The sequence below is a fragment of the Dermacentor variabilis genome, chromosome 6, assembly GCF_050947875.1.
Source record: "Dermacentor variabilis isolate Ectoservices chromosome 6, ASM5094787v1, whole genome shotgun sequence".
Lineage (NCBI taxonomy): Eukaryota > Metazoa > Arthropoda > Arachnida > Ixodida > Ixodidae > Dermacentor > Dermacentor variabilis.
Genome location: NC_134573.1, coordinates 95,563,012 through 95,588,409, shown reverse-complemented (window position 1 = coordinate 95,588,409; position 25,398 = coordinate 95,563,012). Strand labels below are relative to the sequence as shown.

The following is a 25,398-nucleotide window of genomic DNA, read 5'->3' as shown; positions in this document are numbered from 1 at the left end:
CTGCGCTAGAGATACGCGGACGCTTCAGAATGCATTTTCTCTTAAAATAAGTATTTTCTTCGCACGAAACAAGCGCTTCGAAGTTTGAGGGATGGTATTTCAACAGTCCACGTTTCATTTATTTATTTATTTATTTATCTATTTATTTATCTATTTATTTATACATACATACTGCAGCGCAATTTTCGCTATAGCAGGAGTGAGTTGAGAAAAGGCACAGAAAATGCATTGGATTATACAGCGGTAAACACAAGTGAACACTTTTACAAAAGAATACTGATGAAAGGAAAATACACAAGTAAACACACGTTGACTTATTATTAACCTTTAGTGTCCCTTTAAAAGGTTAGATTCCATCTTTTTACACCCCTTGCATTCTCATTGGAACCAATAATGAAAGAGCGCATGAAAACATGACCTATACGCTAGGTATTTTCTCCGCTTGCAGCGATGCTTACGATACTGACAGTCGCACAGATCAGTGCCTATGCATTTTCGCAATCACCTAAATACTGCTGATATCAGTGCTGCAGGGGGGTTCGTGCGCCTTTGAAAGACTTGTGCTTCTGTCCCTCGGAATCTCTCGTCGGTTTCTTTGCGACCAATTCAGGCCGCTGTGCATTTGAAATCGTGAAATGCACACTGAGGCGTTATCTTTTCTATACGAACTTAGGCACATTTACAACCCTGTCACAGCGTTTCCTCACTATTTCAAGCGTTCAGTGCGCATTTACTCTAGTAGCGAAATAACTATTCCAGCCTTTGGGCTGTCCTCGGCGGTCGCAAGCGCACCAACTTTTCTGTCATATATTTTTTGAACACGCAAACTCGATATCGGTCTACGTGCATAGGAACTTTTCTCCTGTCACCTATCAGGCCGGCGTAATCTGCAGAAATGACTTGCTTGTCTCAGTGGACCTTTGTACTTTCCACGACGGTATATGACGCGACGACACGTCGCATACTCTGTAGGCGCCTTTTTGTTTTTGTTTTTTTTTTGTTGGGGGGGGGGGGGCGGGAGGGGGGTTCCAATCTCAGCTGCCTACGCGTATGTTGCCTTGCACGACACCGGTACGTGCCGCTGCTAGCCTCCGATATTGAACTCTTAGCCACGCAGATACCGGCATCAAGTAAGAGGCGGATGCTTTAGAAGAAACGTTTCTTCAAAATATGTACATATTTCCTGACCCTCGCAGGAGCCTCGTAATTAGTGTTCTTGGAGGACCTTATTCTTTGTCAGAGCAACCAAGGCTGGTGACAGGAGTGGTTCTTCAATGAAAAAGTGGATGTTGGTGCCACACATCTGTGACCTGACGAGTCTCGCGAACGACGACATTGCAACTTGTGTGTATTCGCTAGAAGGCATTCTGATATCCTAGCACATTAACGCGCAATCACTATGTCATTGCGGAACGCTATGAGGTTCAGTAGACTGAGCGTTTTGTGTTTTTCAGTAGGAATAGACGCGCTACTCTGACAAAACTATACGCCGAGAAAATTTTGCTGAGCTTACCATGCAATGTGATCCGCTCAGGGTAAGCCGTGTTGCCAGGCTGCTTGACCATGAAAGCAAGTGGATGGAAAGCGCAACGCCAGAAGAGTAGCATGCATTTAAGTGATGAATTGTAATTTAATACGAAAGCATTGTGCATGCGCTATCGAGTGGAAATGTAGGGCAAAGTGATACAGGCAATGTTTAATTCTTTGGCCATCTAGAAAATGCTCATAGCGACATCACAGCTGGTACATGTATCAGCAGAGGAAAGAAATAAATCTTGCCATGGCAGTACCTCTCTCGAATCGATATAATATACGGATCTTTGTCAATAAGGAGTTATGGAACGTTTTCTTCATTATTACACGGCTCTAACAATAACAACAAGTTTAAACCTTAAGGTTTTCTTAGGTCCTTGCTTCCTTTAACCGAGTTGGTGCCGTTCGCAGGCACAGAGCTTTGCTGCGCGCCTGAAGGTGCTTCCATTCGTTGAAGCGCATGCGAGGATACATCCGCTTCCACCATTGAAAGGTGACAGTTTGATAACTACGATGGTAAAGCTTAGTTGACTGATTCCCCGTACCAGCACCAGATGTTGTTGCCCTCCGTGAACACGGCTTGTAAAACCCACCAAATTCACCTATCTTGCTTTCATCGACGTCATTCCGTCATTTTCATTCCAACGGAATCGTACTGTCGTCATTAAATTGTGAATACCTTCATCGTTTCGTCGTTGTATTGAAGTCGTTGTCATGCATTTCTTGTCATATCTTCGCCGTGATGCCCTTATGGTCATTCTGTCATCGTCATTACAGCTTCATCACTCAATTTTCATCATGCTCTCGTCGTCACACCATCCTCCACATGATGCCGTCGTCAAGTCATCTTCGTTATACAGTCGTCGTCGCGTCATCATCGCCATCCCATGCGCTCATGCCGTCTTCGTGACGCTATGCTCGCTATGCCATCATCATAAATTCAGAACTGTGTACCGATGTCATGTACTCTTTATTCGAGTCTCGTCATGCCGTCTTCACCAAGCTTTCGACATCATGCAGTCGTCGTCATACACTTTTCGTCATCCCCTTTGTCCTTGTGCCGTGGTTGTCACGCCATCTCACGCCGCCATCTTCATTCAGCTGCCGTCATACAGTCGTCGTCTCGCCATAGTTGGCGTATATCCGTCATCTCATTTTATTCATACCATCGTCATCACGCTGTCTTCGTGATACCATTGTCATCATTTCAAAGTGGTCATATCATTGTCGCCATGCCGTCGTTCTCATACAGCATACTCAATGTCATACAGCATAGACTGGCGCAGCAGTCTATGCAGAGAAAGCCGGCGAGCACTCGAGCATCGGAGAGGAGCATAGGAGTTTAAACAGGCAAGTTAAAGATGCATCCTTTATACTGACATGTGATGTACGAGGCAGGACCTTCAAACGCCAGTTGATTCGTCTAGCCCGAAGGGGGTAACGAAAGCGCCAAGCCCGCATCACAACTACGGCCTAAACATTCCTTTTACGCGCTTGTAACCGTGCTGTGAGTTCGTACTAAAACGAAGCTTTCTTTGCCTCGTATCCCGACTTTTCTGGCGCTGCCGCTGTGATGGTCTTGCCGCACGTGCCACCAGGTTTCCTGCGACACCACCAGATGGCACTCGCCTCCGCGCATCCCGGCCAGCACCGCCGCATCCCACAGTTTGTGCTTATGGTACATGTTGTGCTTTCTGTCCTATGCGACAAAAATGGAAGCGCTGGGCTGTGGAGGTCGCGTGGTCTATGGAGCGCTGTGACAGTGTAAACATTACAGCCGTCCATAGCCTGAAGAGAGCACTTGGAGCTGGCGTCTCAACATGGCCAAGGGCGATAATTAGACGTTTACCACGCGACAAACCCACCCATTCATCTGCGCCTATCCAGAAGTCAACGCAGCGTTGACGCCGACTATTGACAGGTTAACAAAAGACCCTTCTACATGGACCAGACAACCTGATCTAACTGATGAATAGGGCCAACGTCGAATGGTACCGCGGGAACGGCTTTGACCTTGGTTTCCGAGGTTGCTAAAAGTGCGGCGGCAAAGGTACAAATACTGAGACGCAGTTTGGCGAAACAGTGCGATATTATGGGCGGGATATTGACACCGATTCGGCGATTGTGATTGGCAGCGGTGCAGTCATCAGGTTCCCTAGTTTAGTTGTCTAGTGAAGACGACAGTAATAAAAGCGGAGACTTTTCGTGCAGTGTGCTTGTGCTGACGTGTCCTGATATGAACTCGGACATTTAATGTGCTCCTGCATAGAGCGGCTTTCCTTATCTGGAGTCAGTGTAAATAATGCAAAATACACTCCGTTTCCTTCATTCCCACTACCGGCTGTACTGGTCAATAGGCTGGGCGGATTGCTAGCCCAAACGCTACCTCGTGTCATAACAATATCCAGGCCCGGAAAAAGTGTCCCGCGAAGAAGGATCATCTTCGCTACGCAGCGAAAAGCGGTGCATGCCGCGAATGTTTGCATACAACTGTAATAATGGCATTGCCCACAGTCCCATAAATAAGTGTTTAACGCTTTTGCCACGATGCGATGTGCCATATGAAGGAATGCTAATTAATGTTCAACGCTCTCACAGACATTATAAACAATGATGCGTATGAACGCCTCAAGGAAACACGTGTCCCTGTGCATTCTGACGACCACGCAGACAAACTCCAGAGGTCAACGCAAGGTAAAATGTTACATCAGCTCACCAGTGTTGTATTGGACTAAACGCTGAAGAAATTACACATTTGAAGCCAACATCACCGCTAATTATCGTCAAGCAAATCAAACAGGACAAAGCTTCGCTTACATGGACTCCCACCATGCGTGGGATCCGCCGATGTTTTTGGTAACTGTATTTAGTGAGAGGTTGGTGCATATGTTTGGCTCCGTCTACTCTTCTGTCAGGGGTAGTTTTGCTTATAATTTTTAAAACAGAAAGGACAGTTCAGAAAAGGCACAGAAACATTCACGTGCACAAGCAGCTTCCTGAATGGGCGCGAGGCGACAGTCAAGATCGACGGGGCCCCACCACGAACGGTCCGCATGGGTGGTGCGGGAACGCCGCAGGGCTCCGTACTTTCCCCCATGCTTTTCAACCTCGTCATGATCGGCCTGCCGGAGCGTCTTGACGCGATAGAGGGCATCAATCATACGATATACGCAGATGACGTGACGGTGCGGACCACGGAGAACACGAGCGTCGGAGAAATGGAAGACCGACTGCAGCGGGCTGTACGGGAGGTGGAGCGGCGCCTCGAAGACACGGGACTCGTCTGCTCAACCGACAAGTCGGAGATCCTGCTCCACAGGCCGCGCAAGAAAGGGCCCCTTCCGCAGGCCGTGCTGGACGCTCGTCGCTTGGGCGTCCGCGTCACGACGAGAGAGGGGACCCGAATACCGACGGTGTCCAAGTTGCGAGTGCTCGGCCTGTGGCTGGAAGAGAACGGTGCCAACCGCGAGCTGGTTGCCCGACTGCAGAAGAAAGTGGCCGCCGCCACACACCTCGTGCGGCGGGTCGCGAACAAGAGGAAGGGAATGAAGGAACACAACGTAACGAGGCTGATACAGGCATACGCGCTGAGCCACATAGCGTACGTCGCCGCATACGCCGACTGGAACAGGAGCGAAACCGACAAGCTGAACGTGGCGATCCGCAGGGCGTTCAAGACCGCCCTGGGAGTGCCCCAGTACACGCCAACCCACAGGCTCCTCGAGTTGGGCGTACACAACACGCTCGAGGAGATCGCCGAGGCGCAGAGAATCGCGCAGCTGGAGAGGCTGTCGAGCACCGTAACGGGAAGACGAATACTAGACTTGCTCGGGATTCGATATCACGAGGCGCGTGGACTGAAAGAATCACTGCTACCGGAAGTTAGGGACGCCATACAGACGGAAAACATGCCGAAGAATATGCACCCGCTGCATGACGTGCAAAGACGTATACGCAGGGCGGTAGCAATTCTCGAGAAGCATGGAAGACAAGAAGGCGTTCTCTTCGTCGATGCAGCCAGGTACCCGCGGCCAGTCGGTGACTCTGATGGCGACGAGGAACGTCGACCACCACCGCCGCAACAAGGGAATGTGCGAGACGAACCGCAGTTACCAGCACCACCACCACTACTGCTACTACGACAAAAACGGCAGCAGCAACAAGGGCAACATCGACACGGCCGGCCGACGGCGGCGGCGCCCGCCTTCTCCATGGCAGTCGTAGATACAAAGGGAACGATCCGAGTCACGGCATCAGCGAGGCTGCCGTCGGCCGAAGCAGCGGAAGAGATGGCCATAGCCCTCGCGGTACTCCACGGAGGTGCGGAGGATAACCTGATCATCAGCGACTCCAAATCAGCGATTCGGAATTACACCAAAGGTTGGGTGTCCGCGGATGTGGCACGCATGCTCAACGCCCGGGCCGGGGACTTCGGATCCGGCACGATTACAAACAAGTCCCTCAAGTGGTTCCCCGCGCACGTCGGGGAGCTTGGCAGTACCAACAACAGCCACGACAATAATGACACCAACAATGCTAACGGCCGAAGACGCAACGACACTCCACCCAACCACAACGAGCGAGCCCACCTCGTCGCGAGGCAGCTTACCCGCCGCGACGCGGTCACCCAGAGGGCAGCCGCTGCCGTTGTTGTGCGGGACCCCAGCGGAGGAGTGACGGCGACGGCGGCTGCCACCCCGTCTGGCGCGGCCGCTATTGTTACCAATACAACACAAATCGCGGCGGACGGAGCTGGGGATCACGAGGACGCCGACTGCGCTGTCAAGGAGTTTCCGGCAACGTACCGGGAGGTGCTTGGCCACTACAGGAAAGAACGTAGAAAATATCCACAACCCCACGGGCGCCTAGACAGGTCCCAGGCGGTCGACCTGAGACGGTTGCAGACGGGCACTTTCACCAACCCCTACCACCTGCACCGCCTGTGGCCCGCGCTGCACCCGTCGCCCGGCTGCCCGTGGTGCGAGCACGAACGGGCCGATATGGCCCATGTGCTTTGGGAATGCCGACGCCACGTGGAACAAGGACAAAGAGGAAGGGGGAATACAACAGCAGAACCCTCTGAAGCGGGGCGCCTCGCTGAGAGATGGCAAGCCGCCCTCCTCAGCGAGGCACCCGAAGACCAGGAGTGGGCCGTCCAGCGGGCCAGGGCCGTTGCCGAGGATCTCGAAAGATTTTCCTCGGGCGATGGAACTCTGGCAGCCTAGCCCCGGGCACCAACATCAACAACCGTTGGACAAATAAAGTTTATTCCCATCCTATCCTATGAAGTTTCGCACAACAATCGTGTTCGCAAAATATGAATGTTCGTGCATGCTTCCCATTAAGGTCTAGGTGAAACATTCCGAACACAACACTCGCGCACCCGAACGCACACGTCAGAGAGACATGAGGCATGACAGTACTAGTAAATATCTAAAAAAGAATCTCTCTTATTTAAAAAAAGGTACCAATACCATCAAAAATATGAAACAACAGATGAAAAGAATCGCTATGATATTGTAGCTTTTTGGTATTCATCATTAACATAATTATGGAGCTTTTCTGGGTGCAGCGATTTGTTGCATGTTTTAGAGACCCACATTTTTTTTAATCATAGTCGTCACCTATCCAAAGGCTGCAGCGTTACCAAATCGCTTCTTACGGGAGATGTCAGAATTTATGTCTTTGTACTTCCGTGGAAGATTTGCGCAGCAAACTTACTGTATGGTTCTCAAAGACTATGTATAGGCTTCTCTATCCTGCTGGCTACGCTCCAATCACCAGTTTATTGTGACTGATGAAATTCACTGAAGCCGGAGTGAGGCTCCGAACACGGTGGCAAAGTGAACTAGCTTATTTTATATACATGGCACAGACCTCAGTAAAAAAAGTAGAAGCAATGTATTTTACAGTGCAGAGACAGCTTACACATTACGCTTACCTTATAATACACTTACACAGCTTGTCGTCATTCATGCAAGGAATGGGTTGAAACTGCGGAAAGAAAAACTGCAGTTAGCACCCAAGAAGAAATTTTTTTGCAATTGCACTTGTTTATCACACGACTAACAATTCTCTGTAGTTAAAGCACTGATAGTACATCGATTTGGCTGCTTTTCTTTGCTTCCACACCTTCTTTAACGAAATTGGATTTGGCGAACAATTAAGGCGCTTCCGCAAAACAAAAAAAGAAACAGGTGAAAAAGGAAACAATACACATAAAGCATACGTTCAACGTGCTTTCACAGCCTTCAGGTGGTTCTGTAGCTCAGTGTGGGAAGCCCCCAGCAGGGTGCATAATATAAACAGAACACTAGATAGCCGCGCTAGAACACAACACTGGATAACAGACAGCTCTGTAAAATCAGCAGGCTCTGTCCGGTTCAGCGATAACGCACAATTGAATTTCGTGAGTGTAAGGACACCACGCTAATTTCCCGGCAGTGTGAACGAGCTCCAAATTGATCATTACACTAAGCGGGCGCCGGGACAGCCGGTAACCCGATAACCAAACTGATTTCCATTACAATACATGATCAAAGTTTGTTTTGACGCGGCGGAGAATCGCATTCACCGACCAGCATATTAAGCAGGATCAACAGAGACAGCGAGTGGAGATAATCCTACACAGGCGCCCTAATAAGCAGCCCGTAACTTTTCCTCCGCGCCTAAGTCGCACGAGCAATTAACGATGGCGTGTACGCGGAACCAACTAACGATGTTATCTCAAGCTACAGCGGCGTTTGGGGAAGCAACACAAGGTAGTGCGTGCGCTCACGAGTACTCCGATGGCATAGAAACGCTTGCGGAGTGGAGCAATTCGGTTAATTTTATGCTGCCTGTTTTTCAGAGGAAATGTTCACTAACCGGCATATTTTAAGCGCCTCGCACAGCTGATTAGGCAAAGCGATCTGTATACATTAATGCCCATCAGCGGTAATATGAGGACATTGATGACATGAAACAGCTTTTATGTTAAGTACAGCATGCAAATGTGAAAGTTCAATGGAAATTCGTAGCCCCATAATACATAGGGAAAACATTTCGTGGGAGCTTCCACGTGAGATGTATGCAGTAAGCGCCCTTGTTTCCGTCTTAGGCCAGTATGGCCATAATGAAATTTGGCTTATCGGTTCCTACCGCGTGAGAGACTGTTAACCGTATGCATCCGCCAACTTAAAAGGAGGCCAACAGAGGTTCTTGATTTCGCTATCATTTTCAATTTCGCAACAGGCACGCTTTTCGGGCTTAACTGGACCCGTTTGGCTCGATGGTACGGGCCACCGAAGAAACCTGTCCCTTCACGTGGTGCAGCTGAAGCGTGTGGGGCTGACGTCGGTAAGTTTGATGCCCATCTTTGAAGACTAACATGGCTGATTTTAGACAGTGTACGCCACCGACCGGGACGGGTTGTCTTTGTCGCAATTGAATACAAGTATGCCGCGATTTTCCGAGTGTGAAAGAAGCTTTTCCGAGCGTGAAAGAAACCCGCGAATGAAAGAAGCCCGTAAAAGAAGCCCGTGCGACAGGCCGCTCGAGCGCAAGCTAAGTGTAAATGTAAGCTAAGCGCAAGAATGAGTGCGATTTTTATGGTGGTATCGGCGCAATATTCCGCTTGTATACGAGTACATAGATGTTGCCTGCTTTACTAGAGGAATAATGTCGCAAGACTGAAAAGCATGGGGCACGTTGCTTCATCTTACCAATACCGTGATTTTTCTGGCAGTTATATGCACCACTAGGACATGTAGGCAAAAATAAGCTGCATTGTTTGATTGTGTATTTGTTGTGTGCGTGTGAGGGTGTGTGAGGATGTGCGTGTGTGTGTATGCGTGCCTGCATGCGCTCATGCGATTATGTGACATTAAGCTTCTACGTCATCATCATCATCATCATCCTGGTTACGCCCACTGCAGGGCAAAGGCCTCTCCCATACTTTTCCAACTATCCCGGTCATGTACTAATTGTGGCCATGTTGTCCCTGCAAACTTCTTAATATCATCCGCCCACCTAACTTTCTGTCGCCCCCTGCTACGCTTCCCTTCCCTTGGAATCCAGTCCGTAACCCTCAAAAACCATCGATTATCTTCCCTCATCATTGCAAGTCCTGCCCATGCCCAATTATTTTTCTTGATTTCAACTAAGATATCATTCCCTCGCGTTTGCTCCCTCAACCAATCTGCTCTTTTCTTATCCCTTAACTTCTACGTCAAGCTTATATGTCAATAGTAGGCAAAATCAACCACGTTTCCTTTACCGCTTTCCATTACAAGCGCGCGATCGTGACTTTGTTGCTTTACTGAAGCGCACCGGTCTTATTTCGAAAGCCACCGCTGATTGAAAACAAAATTAATTGACCGACGATTACGATACTCCTTAATGCGAAATCTGAGCGCAGCTTTACTCGTGTTTCCAATTCGCGATATACTGGCTCGCGCGGACGATCTGTGAGGTGGGGCACGTTGCATTGAGCCAAAGGTGGCGCGACTGCCTCGCTAATTTGCAGATTGCGAGAGGCAGCGCGTGGATGACGCGCAGAGGCGATTCGCAGCAGCCGCCGCAGACAGACCGACGTTTATGCAGCGCTTTGTTACCGTACAGACGACCCGCGCTACTCTTGCACCATTTCGTAGCCATCGTCATTGCGAAACGTGTCTTGAGCGACACTAAGCTTTTATTCTTGCGCTTTCGCCGTACACGCCTCCTCCACTTTCCGCCTCATGCGTTCGCTGAAGTAGCCTCCTTTGCTTTTCTCCTCACGTTCTCTTCGCTATTCACGCCTCACTGCGCTCTGCGTTAGCTCTTTCATCCCTCGCTCTGCTCGTTCACCCAATTACGCCGACGACGCCGATGCCGAGGCACGCCGACGCTCAACGCAGAAACATGCGCTTAAGATCTGCACTCTAATGAAAATTTCAAAGCATCAGTCTCAGTGTCTCAATGTGCTCCACGTTTGCTTATATCCTTATTAATCCTCGCGAGAACTGCAGAAGACACCGAGGTAGAACGACACAATACGAGCGCTGGCTAACAACGTTCGCTGCAGGAAGGGGCGCCCAGGAGCTGTGCGCCAAAGAAACTCTGAAAGTAGCACCAAAGTGTGCGTCAATTCTCTTGGACGCGACAGTGTGGGTAGGTCGCTTGCTTGCTGGATGCTTTGACTTGAAGTGTCTTTATTTGCGTGTATGTACTGCTTGTAGGTATACAATATGGGATTACGCTCTAACATGGCCAACCACTTCTGCAAGATACCGCACTCTTTAAAATGTACCGAAACATCAATATACTTATGGTCTGTCATTGATAAACCATTACTCACGGGCTGCTAGCTAGACTATAAGCGAAACCATACTGCAAGACACAATGCGTAAGTTGAAAATACTTACTTTAAAAGGGCGGAGGGCTATTGTACGCTTCGGCGTTATTGTAGGTTGGGCGCTCTGCACAGGTGCTTATACGGCATGGCGGCCTCGTGCGAGAAAAGCGAGGGACTGGTTCGGTAGCACACGACAGGCTGCATGAGCCGCCGCTGTATCGTTTCGCATACGCGTTTGATTTTCGCTGCTTCATGATGTACACGGCGCTGCCTGGAGCACAAGCCACGCGGTCCCGTGTTCCCCCTAACAGTGGACCCACCTGTATATTTACAATTCTTATTAGGCGCCTATTAAAACCATCAGATAAAACGGGTTCGTACATTTCCTCAATCTTGAAGCAATGTACACACCCAGATTTTGATATCGTATACAAAAGAAAGGCCATGGGAACGATGTGTACAGTGTAACAAGCCGCAATCTTCTGTTGATATCTCCATCAAGGGCCCACAATTTGACAAATAGGGACGGGCCCGTTGTGCCCCGTCTTGTCGTCCTAATTCGGCCTACCGGCCTGTAAAAATATTCAGTCTCCTTCCTTAAAAAAAAAAGGAGAAAATGTAAAAGTCTTGCGCCATTTTTTATGTACAGAGTTGTCAATAGCTCCTTGCGAAGAATACTATTCTTTTGATGGAGCTTCTATCACACGGTAACATATATATATGATCATAAGGCTGTCGGGGTTAGTGACAGTTGATACTCTTTGCTGTGAACTTAAGTGCTTCATTATGAGTATAAACGACTCATGCTTGCCACAGAAAGCTCTGATTCTGGATTACGCGTTATACCTATATATTAGCAAATTGCTGCCATGTTTTCAATATACACTGAGTCTTTTATTTTAAGCGGTTGTGAAAGGTTTTGATCGCATAATTTTCGCACTGATGGCGCTCTGACATAGAGCGTGCTTCTTTAAGTGCAATTTTAGGATCGCGCACTTTTCAGTAAAAAAATTGATGAACTTTCCCTGCATCGCCATCCGCCATTTCTGCCCTGAGGAATAAGCATAATTGTCTCCTAAAAATCCAGTTTAGTAAGCGTCGCTTGATTTCATTGCTTCAATTTACTTGTCAAATAACTTTAAAACTTTCATTTCAGACTGATGCTTTCGAAAACGATAGAAAAACGGCTAGATAACCCTTCTTGAATTTAAGCTTCATAGTGAGTTTCCTATGGTTGCAACGCAAAGAACAAATTTTGTCTTGTGTTCCGTTCTGTTACTTAGTGGCGCATTCTCTGGCGTTATCAATTCATTTCGACATTGTGCAGCGTGGTGATTGGGCAGGTAAAAAAAAAAGCTCCTCTATGTTTTCACGCTAACAAGGAATACATTTGCATGTTTTTATTTTTGTCGAATAAACAAAATTTTACTTGCTTTAGATGCACAGATGAAGTAGGAATTCTCGTCTTTGGTACTAGGCGCGAAAACACACACGACACAAGGAAGGAGACGGGACAGAGCGCCACTTACAACTGCTTTTATTTTGAGGCACACCACACACTTATATACCCGTCTTAGACGTAAGGACCACAATCACATCATGATTGATATGGAAGCGAAGTGGTTAAATATTTCTTTTCAGCCATATATAAAGATATTGACAGGTCGCTGACGCACATGCTTCCTTTCTTTCCGATAAAGAAAGCTTCTATTACTTCCCGAGCTTTTTGATCTTTACTTTTTGCCAGAATTCGCGCCCCTGCAAAACATGGCTCACAGGATCGTGAGGGGCAGGACTTAATGTACTTGGGAATGTTTGGCCCTTCTTTATCTTGTTCTACATTTCTTTCATGTTCCCTAATGCGGTCGTTAAAGCTGCGCCCAGTTTGCCCTATGTAGGAGCGGCCGCATGAGAGGGAGATTTCGTACACGACATCTTCGGAGCACTTCATCAACGGTCGCGCTCTGTCCCGTCTCCTTCCTTGTGTCATGTGTGTTTTCGCGCCTATTACCCAAGATGAATTGTGACCAACTCGCCCAACAAGACGTCCTTTTAACGAATTCTCGTCATTGTTAATTTGTACAGCGTGATCTGTATTTTCCTTATATATATATATCATTAGGTCGGAACCTGGAGTGCATCGTCTGGGCTCAACATCACTCACGCAGAAAAGATGTTCCAAGAAGAAATACTCAATGTATTGAAGAACAAGACCTTGAGAATTACGACAATATTGGTGAGCGGGTACTATTACGTTTTAATAGTCAAGGCCAGTTGTGCTCTCGAATTACTAATTATGGATTGTCATAGTTGTATACTGATTTGTGAAGTGATGTTCTGCATGATGTATTGCCTGATCACTTATCAAATGTTATGGAACCAGCCGGCACTGATATAACCTGGACAATTAGGCAATCAGACTCAAACAGCGGAATTAAACAGCGTAAGCTGCTTGGCACTTTGCGTGTGGCAGGAAACAAACAGGAATGTTTGATGTTTGATTTCTCTTGATTTTTTTACGGCCTTAGATCGTAATGAAACGCAGTATTGTAGTGGGAATAATTGGATAAAAGCTGTGTTTTCGCAGCTTGACTAGGCCCGCCAATTGCAGGTAGGGTCGGACACAGAGTCACAGTAAGGGTGAAAGTTCGGGAGGGGGGGGGGTGGGTGATTGTCATAAGAAATATAATACCACGGGCAGAAGGAGGGGTGAGCCTCACTGCGCGCTCTGTATGGGATCAGCGTAGAAGGGCCCGCATGCTACCGAGGAGAGGAATTCCGTCGGCTATTCTCGTTAATTCAGTGCTCCCGGGTCACAAAGGGAAAAGCAAAATAGGCTGTGCAGAATAATTGTTGTACTGCGTGAAATGAAATGTTTAAGTATGAATAGAAATGTTTCTTAGCCCTAATTCGAAAACCAAGCATCAGAAATCATTCGAGACGCACTTCCTTACAAAACTTTATTGTGTAAGAGATGCAAGATCTCATGCGTTCGAAGTTACTGAAAACAAAAACAAAAAAAAAACTGTGTAGACAATATTTCAACGGTTATCCTTATTCTTTATTTTCAAGCACAAAACATATAACTGCAATGTTTCATCAGCCTATCAAAGGATTCATGCTTTTACCCGCCGTGGTTGCTCAGTGGCTATGGTGTTGGGCTGCTGAGCACGAGGTCGCGGGATCGAATCCCGGCCACGGCGGCCGCATTTCGATGGGGGCGAAATGCGAAAACACCCGTGTGCTTAGATTTAGGTGCACGTTAAAGAACCCCAGGTGGTCAAAATTTCCGGAGTCCTCCACTACGGCGTGCCTCATAATCAGAAAGTGCTTTTGGCACGTAAAACCCCAAATATTATTCATACTTTTGAGCGGGACTGGGCTGTTTCATGACCTCAATGACGCAACCCATTTTGGCACTGGTACTAACAATAAGAAACAATAGAACAACACTAAAAACAGCCAGACCAGGAAAATAAAATATTGTGACTGGTCTTTGTGGCGAGAAAAAGCAAACTCATCTCCGCAGAAACATCGATGCTTCTATCTAGACCATTACGTATTCTCTCTCAAAATATCACGGCGCAATGTTTAATTATTTTTTTTCTTTTCATTTCTTTTGTACCTTATTTGCAGACCATGTACTACAAACTAGTACAGCTTTCACGTGTTTACTGCTCAATGCTCCCGCAGAATGCACCTTACGTCATGCTCAAGAAATCTGCGCACAAGCTTGAAGGAAACGACCGCTTCGAAGGATTCTGCGTGGACTTGCTCCGAGAAATATCCGTCCTTCTGGGCTTCCGCTACCAGCTCAGGCTTGTCAGGGATGCTGCTTACGGAGCCCTGGACTCCGAAGGCCAGTGGAACGGCATGATGCGCGAACTCGTCGACAAGGTAAGTTGTGTGACAAAACATAACCAAAGTTGCGATTGGAATGTGCGTCATTACGTCATACCGCTTAAGGACACAAACGTATCGACGTTAAGAAGCCGTGTCGAGATAACTTAAATAATGCTTGTTCTAAAGTATAAATGTGGTACCAGAAATTTGCATTCCGGTTTAGGAGAAGCTGCCTGCTAGTCGGCGCAGATTTTCGTAGAGACTCGGAAAGAATGTCCTCGACGGTTCAGAAGGTTCCACCAGTTACAGGTTGCCTTTCTTGCAAATGCCTTGTATGTCCCATGAGGCAGAAGATCCGGCGTGATCAATCGATAGTACAAAAAATGGCCGACGGCGCAGAATATATTCGGATAGACGTCACATTTCTCAGGGAGGTTCCTGTAAAAATAGCAGAGTTAAAGTAAAGTGAATAAGGCTGAAGTGAATGAAGGGGAATAAAGTGGATTAGGATGAATTAAAGTAGATTAAGGTGGATGGCGTGCATTAAAATCACGTAAGGACACTTAAAAGTCGGCGTCCATTTTATTGAACAAACTTTGCGCGATATGCAAAAACAAGTGCGACGTGCAGAATAAACCACAAAATTTAAACGTAGGAGGAATTGTGAAATCCGAACCTTTTGCGCTGGCTTGTATGAGGGATATTCTGGTCAGCTGTAGTTGGTGACTTCGATTATTTCGTACACAAAGAAAATTTTATGAAAGGTTCTCGTGTTGCCTCTTCGATATTTTATTGGCAGTTTTTCATTTTTCATTCTAATGACAAATTTTGTCAGCAATGAGAACTCTCCGACGTGAAAACGCTTGCATGGATTGTTATGCAGACGATACTTTTGAGTGTTTGAAAAAAAAATGCCGCTGCATTTTACTGCCTCAGTGTTATGAATTCCCAGTGCTTTCTTTTTGAAGGAAGTGACATGACATACCTTGTTCCTGCTGCTTCTAGACTCCGCGTGAAGTTCTACAATATACAGTGCCTGCGTGAATGTTCTCTTGCCTGCGCTTTCATTCTAGGAGGCTGACCTGGCGGTCGGCGATCTGACCATCACATCAGAGCGCGAGCAGGCCGTTGACTTTACTACGCCGTTCATGACCTTGGGCGTCAGCATACTCTATAAGAAGACGGAACAGAAACGTTCGCTTCTATTCTTCCTGTCTCCGCTCTCATCGGATGTGTGGCTGTGCGTGGCAGCGGCGTGCATAGTTGTCAGTGTCGTGCTGTGCTGCGTTGCGCGTGCTCAGAGTGCGGAGAGGACCGCAAGTCGCGCGGTATCGCGGTGTTCTAGCTGCTGCTGCCGAAACAGCGTAGAGCGCAGTGGCGGCAACTGGTACACCAGAACGGACAGTGGCCATGCTGGGCTCGACATCATCAAGGGACAGGAAGTAACGGATTCTCCAGAACCCCAAGAAGAGAGGACATTCCGTGATGGCAAGGGAGGCAGCTCTCTACAAACGATGAAAAGTGACTTTACCCTGCTAAACAGCTTGTGGTTCACAATAAGCGCCATCATGCGACAGGGGTGCAATAATTCGCCAAGGTCAGTCGAGAAACGTTCATTTCTTTTTTACAACTTATATCCATGCTTTTACTTACAGCTGAACGCGGTGTTTGTTCGTTTCGTAATCTAACTTATTGCTCTTGCGTATAAGATAGCAAAATAAAACCGAAGGAAAGGCAAGGAGGTCAAGCAGATGCGCGTCCCGTATGCTACCTTACGCTGTAAAAAGGGGTTAAGAGACGAAAGAGAAGAAGCGAAAACGCTGAAGGTGTGTCTTCGTCCGGATGTGCGCCTCCAAGTTACAGTCACTAACTGAAGTAGGGCGTGTATCGCTTTCTGAGCGTGTGATGCGAGTGGCCATAGTCCAATTAATTGTGAAGGTGACTGGTATTGCATGCAGATCATCTAACGTGGTGCCGAGTACAAGGCATTGGTTGTCACAGTGAAGAAAGATGAAAACGTATTGTTCGATAACATTCTCACACCTGCAGCTGCCGCACAAAGGTGTGTCTGTGATCGCAATTAGTAATCAGAAGCTATTTGTAAATGCCAGTTATAATCACACAAGTGGCATAGAAATGTTGCATCGCAGCTAGAGAGACCTTGTCGTAGCTCAAACTTCATGCAAGTGTCGGCAATTCATACCTGACGATTCGAGAAACGGGGAGAGTTCCATCCAGCCAGAGTGGCATTAAAAACCCGTGATTCGACTTTGCTAGATGGTTGGTTATAGGGCAGCCTATGGTCGAGCACTCTTTATAAAATTTTTGAATGGACGGCACAACACAACATGAGGCACAAAATCATGACGTCTTCCTGACTTTTCTTTCAGGTATTGTCCAGCTACTTATAACAGCAAGAAGAAAAAACGCTTTATTGATGAAAGGGAAACTGATGCGTAGTCAGACATCTTTCTTCGACACATGCCTAGTATATGCATCGAAGACGCCTAGTAAATGTATGCCTAGTATGCCTAGTACTAGAAGATACCTAGCACATTTATCGAAGACAGTTGTCAAAGAATGTCTCTAACACAAGTAATAAACATGTAGGGGACACTAAACGCAAATATTAAGTCAAGCATAAGTGGTTGATTAGTGCTTGAGAATCTCTCAGGCGACGATACTATCGTGAACCAAGCCTTAATTATCGATACATTGAGGCAAATGGAGGACATGATTGGAGACACCCCCGGAAAACTCAAGTACTTGCCCGATGACAAAAGCACTCCTCAGTTAAATTCTCCCACTAGCATTCTACCACTCGTTGCCAAAAAACGTCATTATATCTTATTATGCGACGAAATAAAATGGTACTTTTTTTTTGTATTTGATTTTTCGAAAAAAGAACTCAATTTAATTACCCTCGACTACTACACCGGCTGTCGAAAGGGTTCGTTTTCGCTCTATTCCCCGCCGGCCATGCTCTCGCATTTCAACAGTTTCGTTACCGTGTAGTGCTGCTCTGGTTTTGCTGGCTCGCGATACTCGCACAAACTGCAAATAGCAGAAAATTCAACTTCGATATTATGTCCCAGGATGCCCGAACAGTCTACGCCACTTGACCAAAAAGTAGCGGCAGTGGCGAATCCACCACTCTGTCTTCGCTCGGATCTGTCGGGCGCCGTTTTACTCACCGACGGCAGCAAATGGTGGTGATGGCGTATGCAAAGCTGCTACTACAGTGTACTAGGAAATCCTCGAGTGGGACGAACGGCGCTCCCCCGCTGAGGCGTCACGTGAGTAAAAATATTGCGAGGGCGCTGCGAGCCAAGTGGATTGGGGTGGAGACATGCTTCGTGACATTTTCGACGTAATTTCGCTTCGGGTGCCGAGATGAATTGCGCGCGTATTCTGTTGTAATGGTGCTTCATTTCAAGTGCAAAGTTACGTTGCCACCTTTTTATTACGTATACATAGTTGACGCCTGGGTTATACAACATGACGTCTTCCATTTTGCTCTCGTCAAGTGCGTCGTCTGCCGGCGAGCGCACGTTCGTTGCCGGGACACCCAGTTGTGACGCAAGAGCTTTGTGGAACCCGTGTCCCAGGACATACCGCGTCAACGTCCGACGTCCTCCCAGCAATAAGATGTTTTGCACCACCCATACCCAGGCCATCCATGTGGTGCAAGGAATGTACTAAACTAATTGAATTTGTCAAGCTAAAATATGTGGAAAAATTGTAAACTACGACATACCCACAACCTGCAGAGATGATAGCTCTCTAGTAGTAATTTGAATACGCGAGAGAACAATTATTTTACGCGAAAATTCAAATAAACCACTTTTCCAGCGTTTCCACAATTCACGGACCGACCGCGTCGTCCGCAATTTGCGCACGCTAGCGCCTGGGTGTCTCGGAGGTCACGATACGGCGCGCCCGGTTACTTGCATTACCTCCAGCTGGCGCTTGCCCCCGCCGCATCGCGGCCCACGCAAGAGGTCGTGTTTCAACCACAAAGCCCTCCTGCTCTGTGCATAGCGTTCGCGGCCAGCATTTCCTGGTAAACATTACGGCTACATACGCTCCATTAGAAGGGAAGCGTGAGAAGCAGTCAGGGATCTTTGAATGCTATCGCGTTCAAATCTTAAAGGCGAAGCTTAAGCGCCCTGCAAATGTTTTCTCGCAGGAAGTCTGGGCAGTAAAATTTTTTATGGTTTTATTTGCTTTGGTGCGCCCATGACTCTTGTCGGCCAGTATCAGTTGTAATTTTAGCCAGGTGAACTGCTATATTTAACTATGTTTTCTAAAAGTAATATGTAATTTTTGCCAGCGAAGGTGAATCTCTGCAACATGAAGCTACGAAACAAAATTTTATTGATTTTGTGCCATTTTACGCGCTCCTCCTTTTAGTGGAATATTGATGAGAGACAATGATTAGAGAAAAAAATATTATAGTGAAATGAACCGGGTTTACTGAAGCATGGAGCGAAGAGATGGAGACGACCAATGTACTTCTAGGAAAAGCTAAGGGTATATAGACATAAATATCAAAGACACACATTTAAGAGAAAAATTATCAAATATTCTAAATGCACTGATTGAAAAAGTGAAAACTTCCACCCGGAATAAGCGTGTTTCTTTTAAAAGCTGCACCAGCCCCAGGTGAATCAATCGATTTCCGAGAGAAGTAATACAGGCTATTATTGGACGTTAATATGAACGACACTGTAAGGGAAATTATATTGCATATGCACTCAGACTCAGACCGGGATGCCCTTACGATGTAATCTCCGTGGCTTGTCTGGCGATCTCCTTCAACGTGCGAGCAAGCGAAGTGAAGTAGGAACATACATAGTCTAATCGAATAGTGATTGCTATTCAGTATTCGACTTCAGAATTCAGTATTAAAAATGATCGAATAGCCGTTTCCGTTCGAATGTAACGCATAATCGCACTTTCGAAGTCTCGGAGGACAGAGGCCTATGCAAGTGAGGACTCTTATTCCGAATGATTTTGCTGCTGGAGAGTTGTGGCTGTTCCGCAGAGGCGCACTAATTCCTTAGAGAACTAACGTACGGGTGCTAATCGGTTCTACTGAACAAATTCGCAGCTTTCATTCAACATAAATGCCCTGTTTTGGGGCAACCTGTAAATCTAACTTGATTCAGGCAAGGAAAAGATTTTTTTGACACCATCACCATGTCTGCAAGCCATTAAAACTGGGTGCCCAATGTGGTATCACACTTACCTTCAACGAACACAGCAGATCTACAAATATCTCTACTTGAATGTGTGGCATGCCGTTCCTTTAATTGCTTCATTATTGCCCTCATGATAGTGAACCAGATCACTGAAAGCAGCCCTTTATAATGCAGAAGCTGCTTAACTGAGCGGACGTACAGTTGGAAATGGCATTAAATTTAGGCATGAAATATAAGATAAACGCAACAAGCTTTTTCTCAGAAATCACACTCGAAAATGATTTCTTTTACACCCCTCAAGAAAGCCGAAGGAGACAGTTACTTTCTTTTCTTTGTATTGTTTAATTTAAGAAATTCTGGTGTTTTACATCTGGCGATATTATTATGAAGCACCCTGTTCAGTTCTCATCACCTGGGGTTCTTTAACGTGCACCCAAACAGAAGTACACGAGTGTTTTTCCATTTCGTTCCCAACTAATTCTGCGACTTGGTTTCAACTGGTACGTGAGCTCGAGTTTAGCAGTCCAACGCCATATCAATTATGTAGCCACTAATTAGGCTACCGCACCGGCTTTTATTTTTCTTGTTAAGCATGGACTCGACAAAAATTTCACGCGGCTTACGGGCCAGATTAGCATATATAATGGCTACCTACGACTGTCTTCGGCATCCGAGGTCCGACCACAATACAAGAACCTGTACCAATTACTCCGCATTCTGTTACGCGAGGAAGATGGAGACATGAATAGAATAGTGCACGGGGGGGGGGGGGGGGAGAGCAGCTATCTTTTTTTTCCATAATAATACTTTCCGTAAACCTGAGTACAGGGCACCACACGGGGCAGATGTATTTCATTTGTCTGAAGCGGCAAGAAGGGAGTTTACATATGTTTTTCCGTCTGCGTTTCGCAAGACCTACTGACGGAAAACTATATGCGCAAAAATGCACACGAAGGGTACATGCTGCTTGAAAATCACGCAAAATATTTGTTCTCCAAAGGGAACCGTACAATAACATAGTACAATGAAAGCCGACAATGCGGCCACAATGCACGGGCAATCACCGAGTGGCATTAAAAAATAAATAAAATGAAATAAAAAGAGAAATAAACGCATCTATTCCTATATCAACAGATGCCTTTCTTTCCTATAACGTGTAGATACATGTCATATCCAATTATAAACATCATTTGAGCGGCCTGAACGCGTATACCAGCGCGCAAGTACCACGAATAGCTCTTCTAAGAAGTATCGCCAGCAGTATCCAACGGCGCGATCTTGACGCGGCCCAATCCACTTCGATCGCAGCGCCGCCACAGTATTTTTCGTCGTCGCGCGCCTCACTGCAAAACATGCGCCACACCAGCCGCTCGGCCCACTTCAACCGTACGTATTCTAGTACACTCTAGTCACCACTGAACCCCTTAAACTTCGTAAAGTAGCGCCACGCTTTGAAGAATGCCGCCTCCTCCTCGCGCGTTCTCGCCGAGGCCGATGCCGAGTCGGTAAACCTAATGGCATCACGTGAGCCCTCGCATCGGCTTCGTTTGTTTACATTCGCGCTTCAGCGCCATTTTTGTTTTAGAAGCGTCTACGGAGTGGCTAGGAGTGCATGTTGGCGCCGTTGCTTTTCTGTATCGTTGTTGTTGCGGGCCATAACGTGGTAAGTATTGCGCAGTTCACCGAGCACGCCATTTGTCTGCACGCTGTAACACCATTCCTGCGTGACGTGTACTTTGTTTATTGAGCACTACCTGGTCGTTAATCGTATTTCGTGCGCTTAATCCTTTTGGACGCCAACCACATTACATTCGCGGGCACGCGAGGCTGTGTGCGATAACGTGATTGCGAAACTTGTAAGATTCAGCGCAGTCTTTAGGCAAAATTTCAGGCGGAATCACGAAATCTCCTCTAAGGAAAGCTACTCTCTGCCTTTTGTGGTTACTTACTACCCTTCTTTAGATAGAATAGCTTTGCTTGCCTCATTTGTTCGTGTTCGCCGTTGGCGGTCGCCTGGTGGATTTGCGATACAGAGGCACCGATGAAAAGCGTGCGTGTTCTCCCGAAACCTTACGCGGTGCGTTCGTCGCTGCGCGACAGCATCATAGGTCATGAACACGTGCGTGCCAATTCGCGTGTTAATTAAAGTGTGCGAAGGTTAAGATGCGGCGGCGGAGCGCTCGCAACGGAAACGTGCGGTCGCCCGCTTGTTCCCTGGTTTGTTTAGTCTTTCTTCATGCTTGTTCGTTTAGTCGTTTGCTCGTTCGTTTAGTTGGCACGCTCGTTTAGTCGTTCGCTTGCTCGTTCGTTCCACTATTAGTTTCTACAGCCACTATGTCTCTAAGGCGCTCTTGCTGTGACTTGTGACTACAAAAGTAAACCTGTAATGCATCTATGCTAAAAATAAACTACGAACTTGCAACTCGAATGCTGTTTCATGTCATTTTGTCCTCTAGAAAACATAATTTCACTTACCGCTGTTTCGAACGCGTCATAGCGCGGCAATTCTTTCCGCGGTCATCACTTCACTGTATAAAGTCACATCTCGCAAATGTTACTTGGGAACGAGCGCAACCGTCCTCAATGTATGCGCCTTAGTGCAATTCGGTTTGCGACAAGTACGTCACTGTATGAACGGAGGAGCTAACGCACCAAGAAATGTTATTCGTGATGATTTATTCGTGACCAGATAATTTACTCAATGTACACTTGCTATTGCTTGAGGCTGAATGAAGCGCTCTCACCGCGTTCCCACTTCGCGAACGAGTGCTAAAAAAACTGATTTCATTTTCTATGTACGCAGAGTACCGATTAGATGATCGGCCGAGCATATTTCTGTCGTTCTTCAGGCACGAGAAACTCAATAGCAGCAGCGCCCACCTCTGAGCCTTTGTGTGTGCTTAGAAGATTGGCAAGCACGTACGCTGGGGGCACTGTAGTTTGTAACAGTCGATCGAACCTTCAGAGCAGTGATCCTTCGTGCCCTCATCAGCCTTTGCACGTCATAGCTGACACGAGCCGCGAATTCTCATTGTAAGGACGGCGAGGATTATTTAGGCTACTGAGGGCTTGCTGGAGGTTAGGATTTTGGCATTTGATCGTAAACGTTTTATTTACAATCATTCACGACAAGGTCTTGGGACATGCGCTTGACAAATGTTGCGTACCCAATTGTAGCGCACGCGATACAATCTGAGTCGTCATGGCACAGCGTAGGCGCTCGTTCAGATACTCTTCAAAAAAGTTAGTTATCGAAGAAGAAAGCTGCCGTGTCTGAATTTTTATAACCGTCCGTCCGTCACTGTCCGTGCCGCGGTGGGTTAGTGTTCGCGCGGCTCGGTGGGCGTTGTCGTAGAGGTTGGGAGGGCCATTCGTGGTTACTTCTCCCATATATGCCGGTATTTATTTGAGGTATTTAGGTGTAATTTTGCCGTTCTTAAAGTCTTCTGCTCTGTGGTTCAGGATTTTGGCCGCCTCGGTGGAGACCCAGCCATTTGTGAAGTTCCTAATAGCCGTCTTTGAATCGCTGATTATTGTTCTGCATTGTTGCCTACCGTTGATTACAACCAATGCGATTGCCCCTTCAGGTGAAATTTTAGCGTAAACTAAGTACTTTCTTCGCACGACTCAAGCGTTGCGATGTTTCTGCAACGGTATTTAAACAGTCCATATTGACCTATTATTTGCTCTTTATGTACATTTAAGTGCAGCGTGCAAACACGGACACCCCACGCCGTAAACCTTTTCTTTGTGTTCGCACGTGCTAGGGTAACGGTTAGAATGTTGAGCCTTGAGAGCAGCTTTGTGTATGCATAGATCGAAATTGTATGCACTGAGAAGTGGTGACATGTCTTTTGTTCTTTACTTTCTCGCATAGTTGACGAAAGGGAATATTTTTTTTTCGCTATACTTCCCGAATCCTGACTGACATGCAAGAAAAGGAAGGTATCGGAGGCTGCCATGTCGCCCGCTAGACAACAAAACATTGTTCGGTGATCAATGTTCAGCGTCATAATCTTCATCGGGAATCATCAGCAGTCATCATGGTGTCGCGAATCTCACGGAGTTCGAGTCACGAGCAGTACACACGTTTTCTTTCTGGACCAGGCTGGGGCCCCGCAGGCGCCACTCTACCTTCTGAAGTAAACGCAGGAATGACGGCGCGCCTCGTCGGCCCCCGTCGCGTCGTCTTGCTATGCAAAAAAATCGTGATGTTACTAAAAAGAATTGTGTGGCTAAATGCTTCAGGTTAGATAAGAACAATATGAAAAGAAAAAAATGGCTCCCATAATTACCTAATCCACCCATAATAATTCAAAATTTTAATTGCTCAAGCACGTTAGCGTTGGCTAGATTACGCCTATAGTTCCGGAAAAAAATGCACGAAGAACAACGCGAATAGGCCATGGTGACTTTGCTGTTGAAAAACGTAACACCCCCGAGGTTTTTTTTAATTAGTAATTACTTACAGCGAAAGAAAGGGGAAGCAGAGGAGAGTATTTAGGTAAACTTTCCGACTTGTGTCAAGGCATAGTTAGGATGTTCCACAATAGTAACAGTCCTGTAAATATAGATATACCACAAATTTTCACGCATTCTATCCCATGTTCTCTTGGCTTTGCTTGGTCAGGATAATTTTCAATGACATAGCAAATACTGCAGGTCACCTTCGACACGCATCATCACGGCGACTTGGTGGATGTTCTCGTTCGTGCTGGTATCTTCGTACACGGCGAACATGGCGTCTTTCCTGACCCGAGAGAGGCTCCAGTCGCCCATCGAGAGCGCCGAGGACTTGGCCAAGCAATCTGCCGTGCGCTACGGGTGCGTGCGATCTGGGTCTACGCACACTTTGTTCAAGGTATGACGCAGCCTTTATTGAGTTGCTGAAACCTGTTCTGAGCCTGGAGTGACATTTTCCGGGAAACGATACGCAACCGAGTTAAAAGCACCCGCAGCCACTGTTATCATAACCACCATTACCGAAGCCGTTAGCATTCGTCATACCATTTTACGACGAAGCTGTATACCTCTGCCGCTTAAGGAAATTTCCGTCTCGTAAGCAAAAAACTCCGTATACGTGCGCCGATCCCGGAGATGGTGCAATGCAGGTCCGACCGGCGCCGAAGGTGAAGCAGGCATTAGGCGCCCCCATACGTGGGCCGATCCCGAACATAGTGCAATGCCGGCCCGACCTGCGGCGGAGGTGAAGCAGGCTTTAAGCACTCCCCCGTACGAGGGCCAATCCCGAAGATAGTGCAATGCCGGCCCGACATGCTGCGGAGGTGAAGCAGGCTTAAAAAGCACTCCCCATACGTGGGCTGATCCCGAAGTTAGTGCAATGCCGGGCTGCCCCACGGCGGAGGTGAAGCAGGCGCTACGCACTCCCTATACGTAGACCGATCCCGAAGATAGTGCAATAATAGTTCCTTAATACTAACAAAGTTATTTCAGCAGACTCTCGATAGTTCCACTCTGCCAACACAATGGAAAGTCGGGAAG

At 47.1% G+C, this 25,398-nt stretch overlaps 1 protein-coding gene across 1 annotated transcript in view; it reads left to right on the top strand.

Moving 5' to 3' along the window:
• The window catches only part of LOC142586223 (glutamate receptor ionotropic, kainate 2-like), a 98,048-nt gene that overhangs the window by 66,278 nt on the left and 6,372 nt on the right, over window positions 1–25,398 (top strand). The window contains exons 8-12 of the mRNA XM_075697474.1: window positions 8,767–8,871; window positions 12,972–13,085; window positions 14,543–14,746; window positions 15,766–16,289; window positions 24,559–24,757. Of these exons, the coding sequence (XP_075553589.1) occupies window positions 8,767–8,871; window positions 12,972–13,085; window positions 14,543–14,746; window positions 15,766–16,289; window positions 24,559–24,757 (1,146 nt within the window). The remainder of the gene's footprint in view (window positions 1–8,766; window positions 8,872–12,971; window positions 13,086–14,542; window positions 14,747–15,765; window positions 16,290–24,558; window positions 24,758–25,398) is intronic.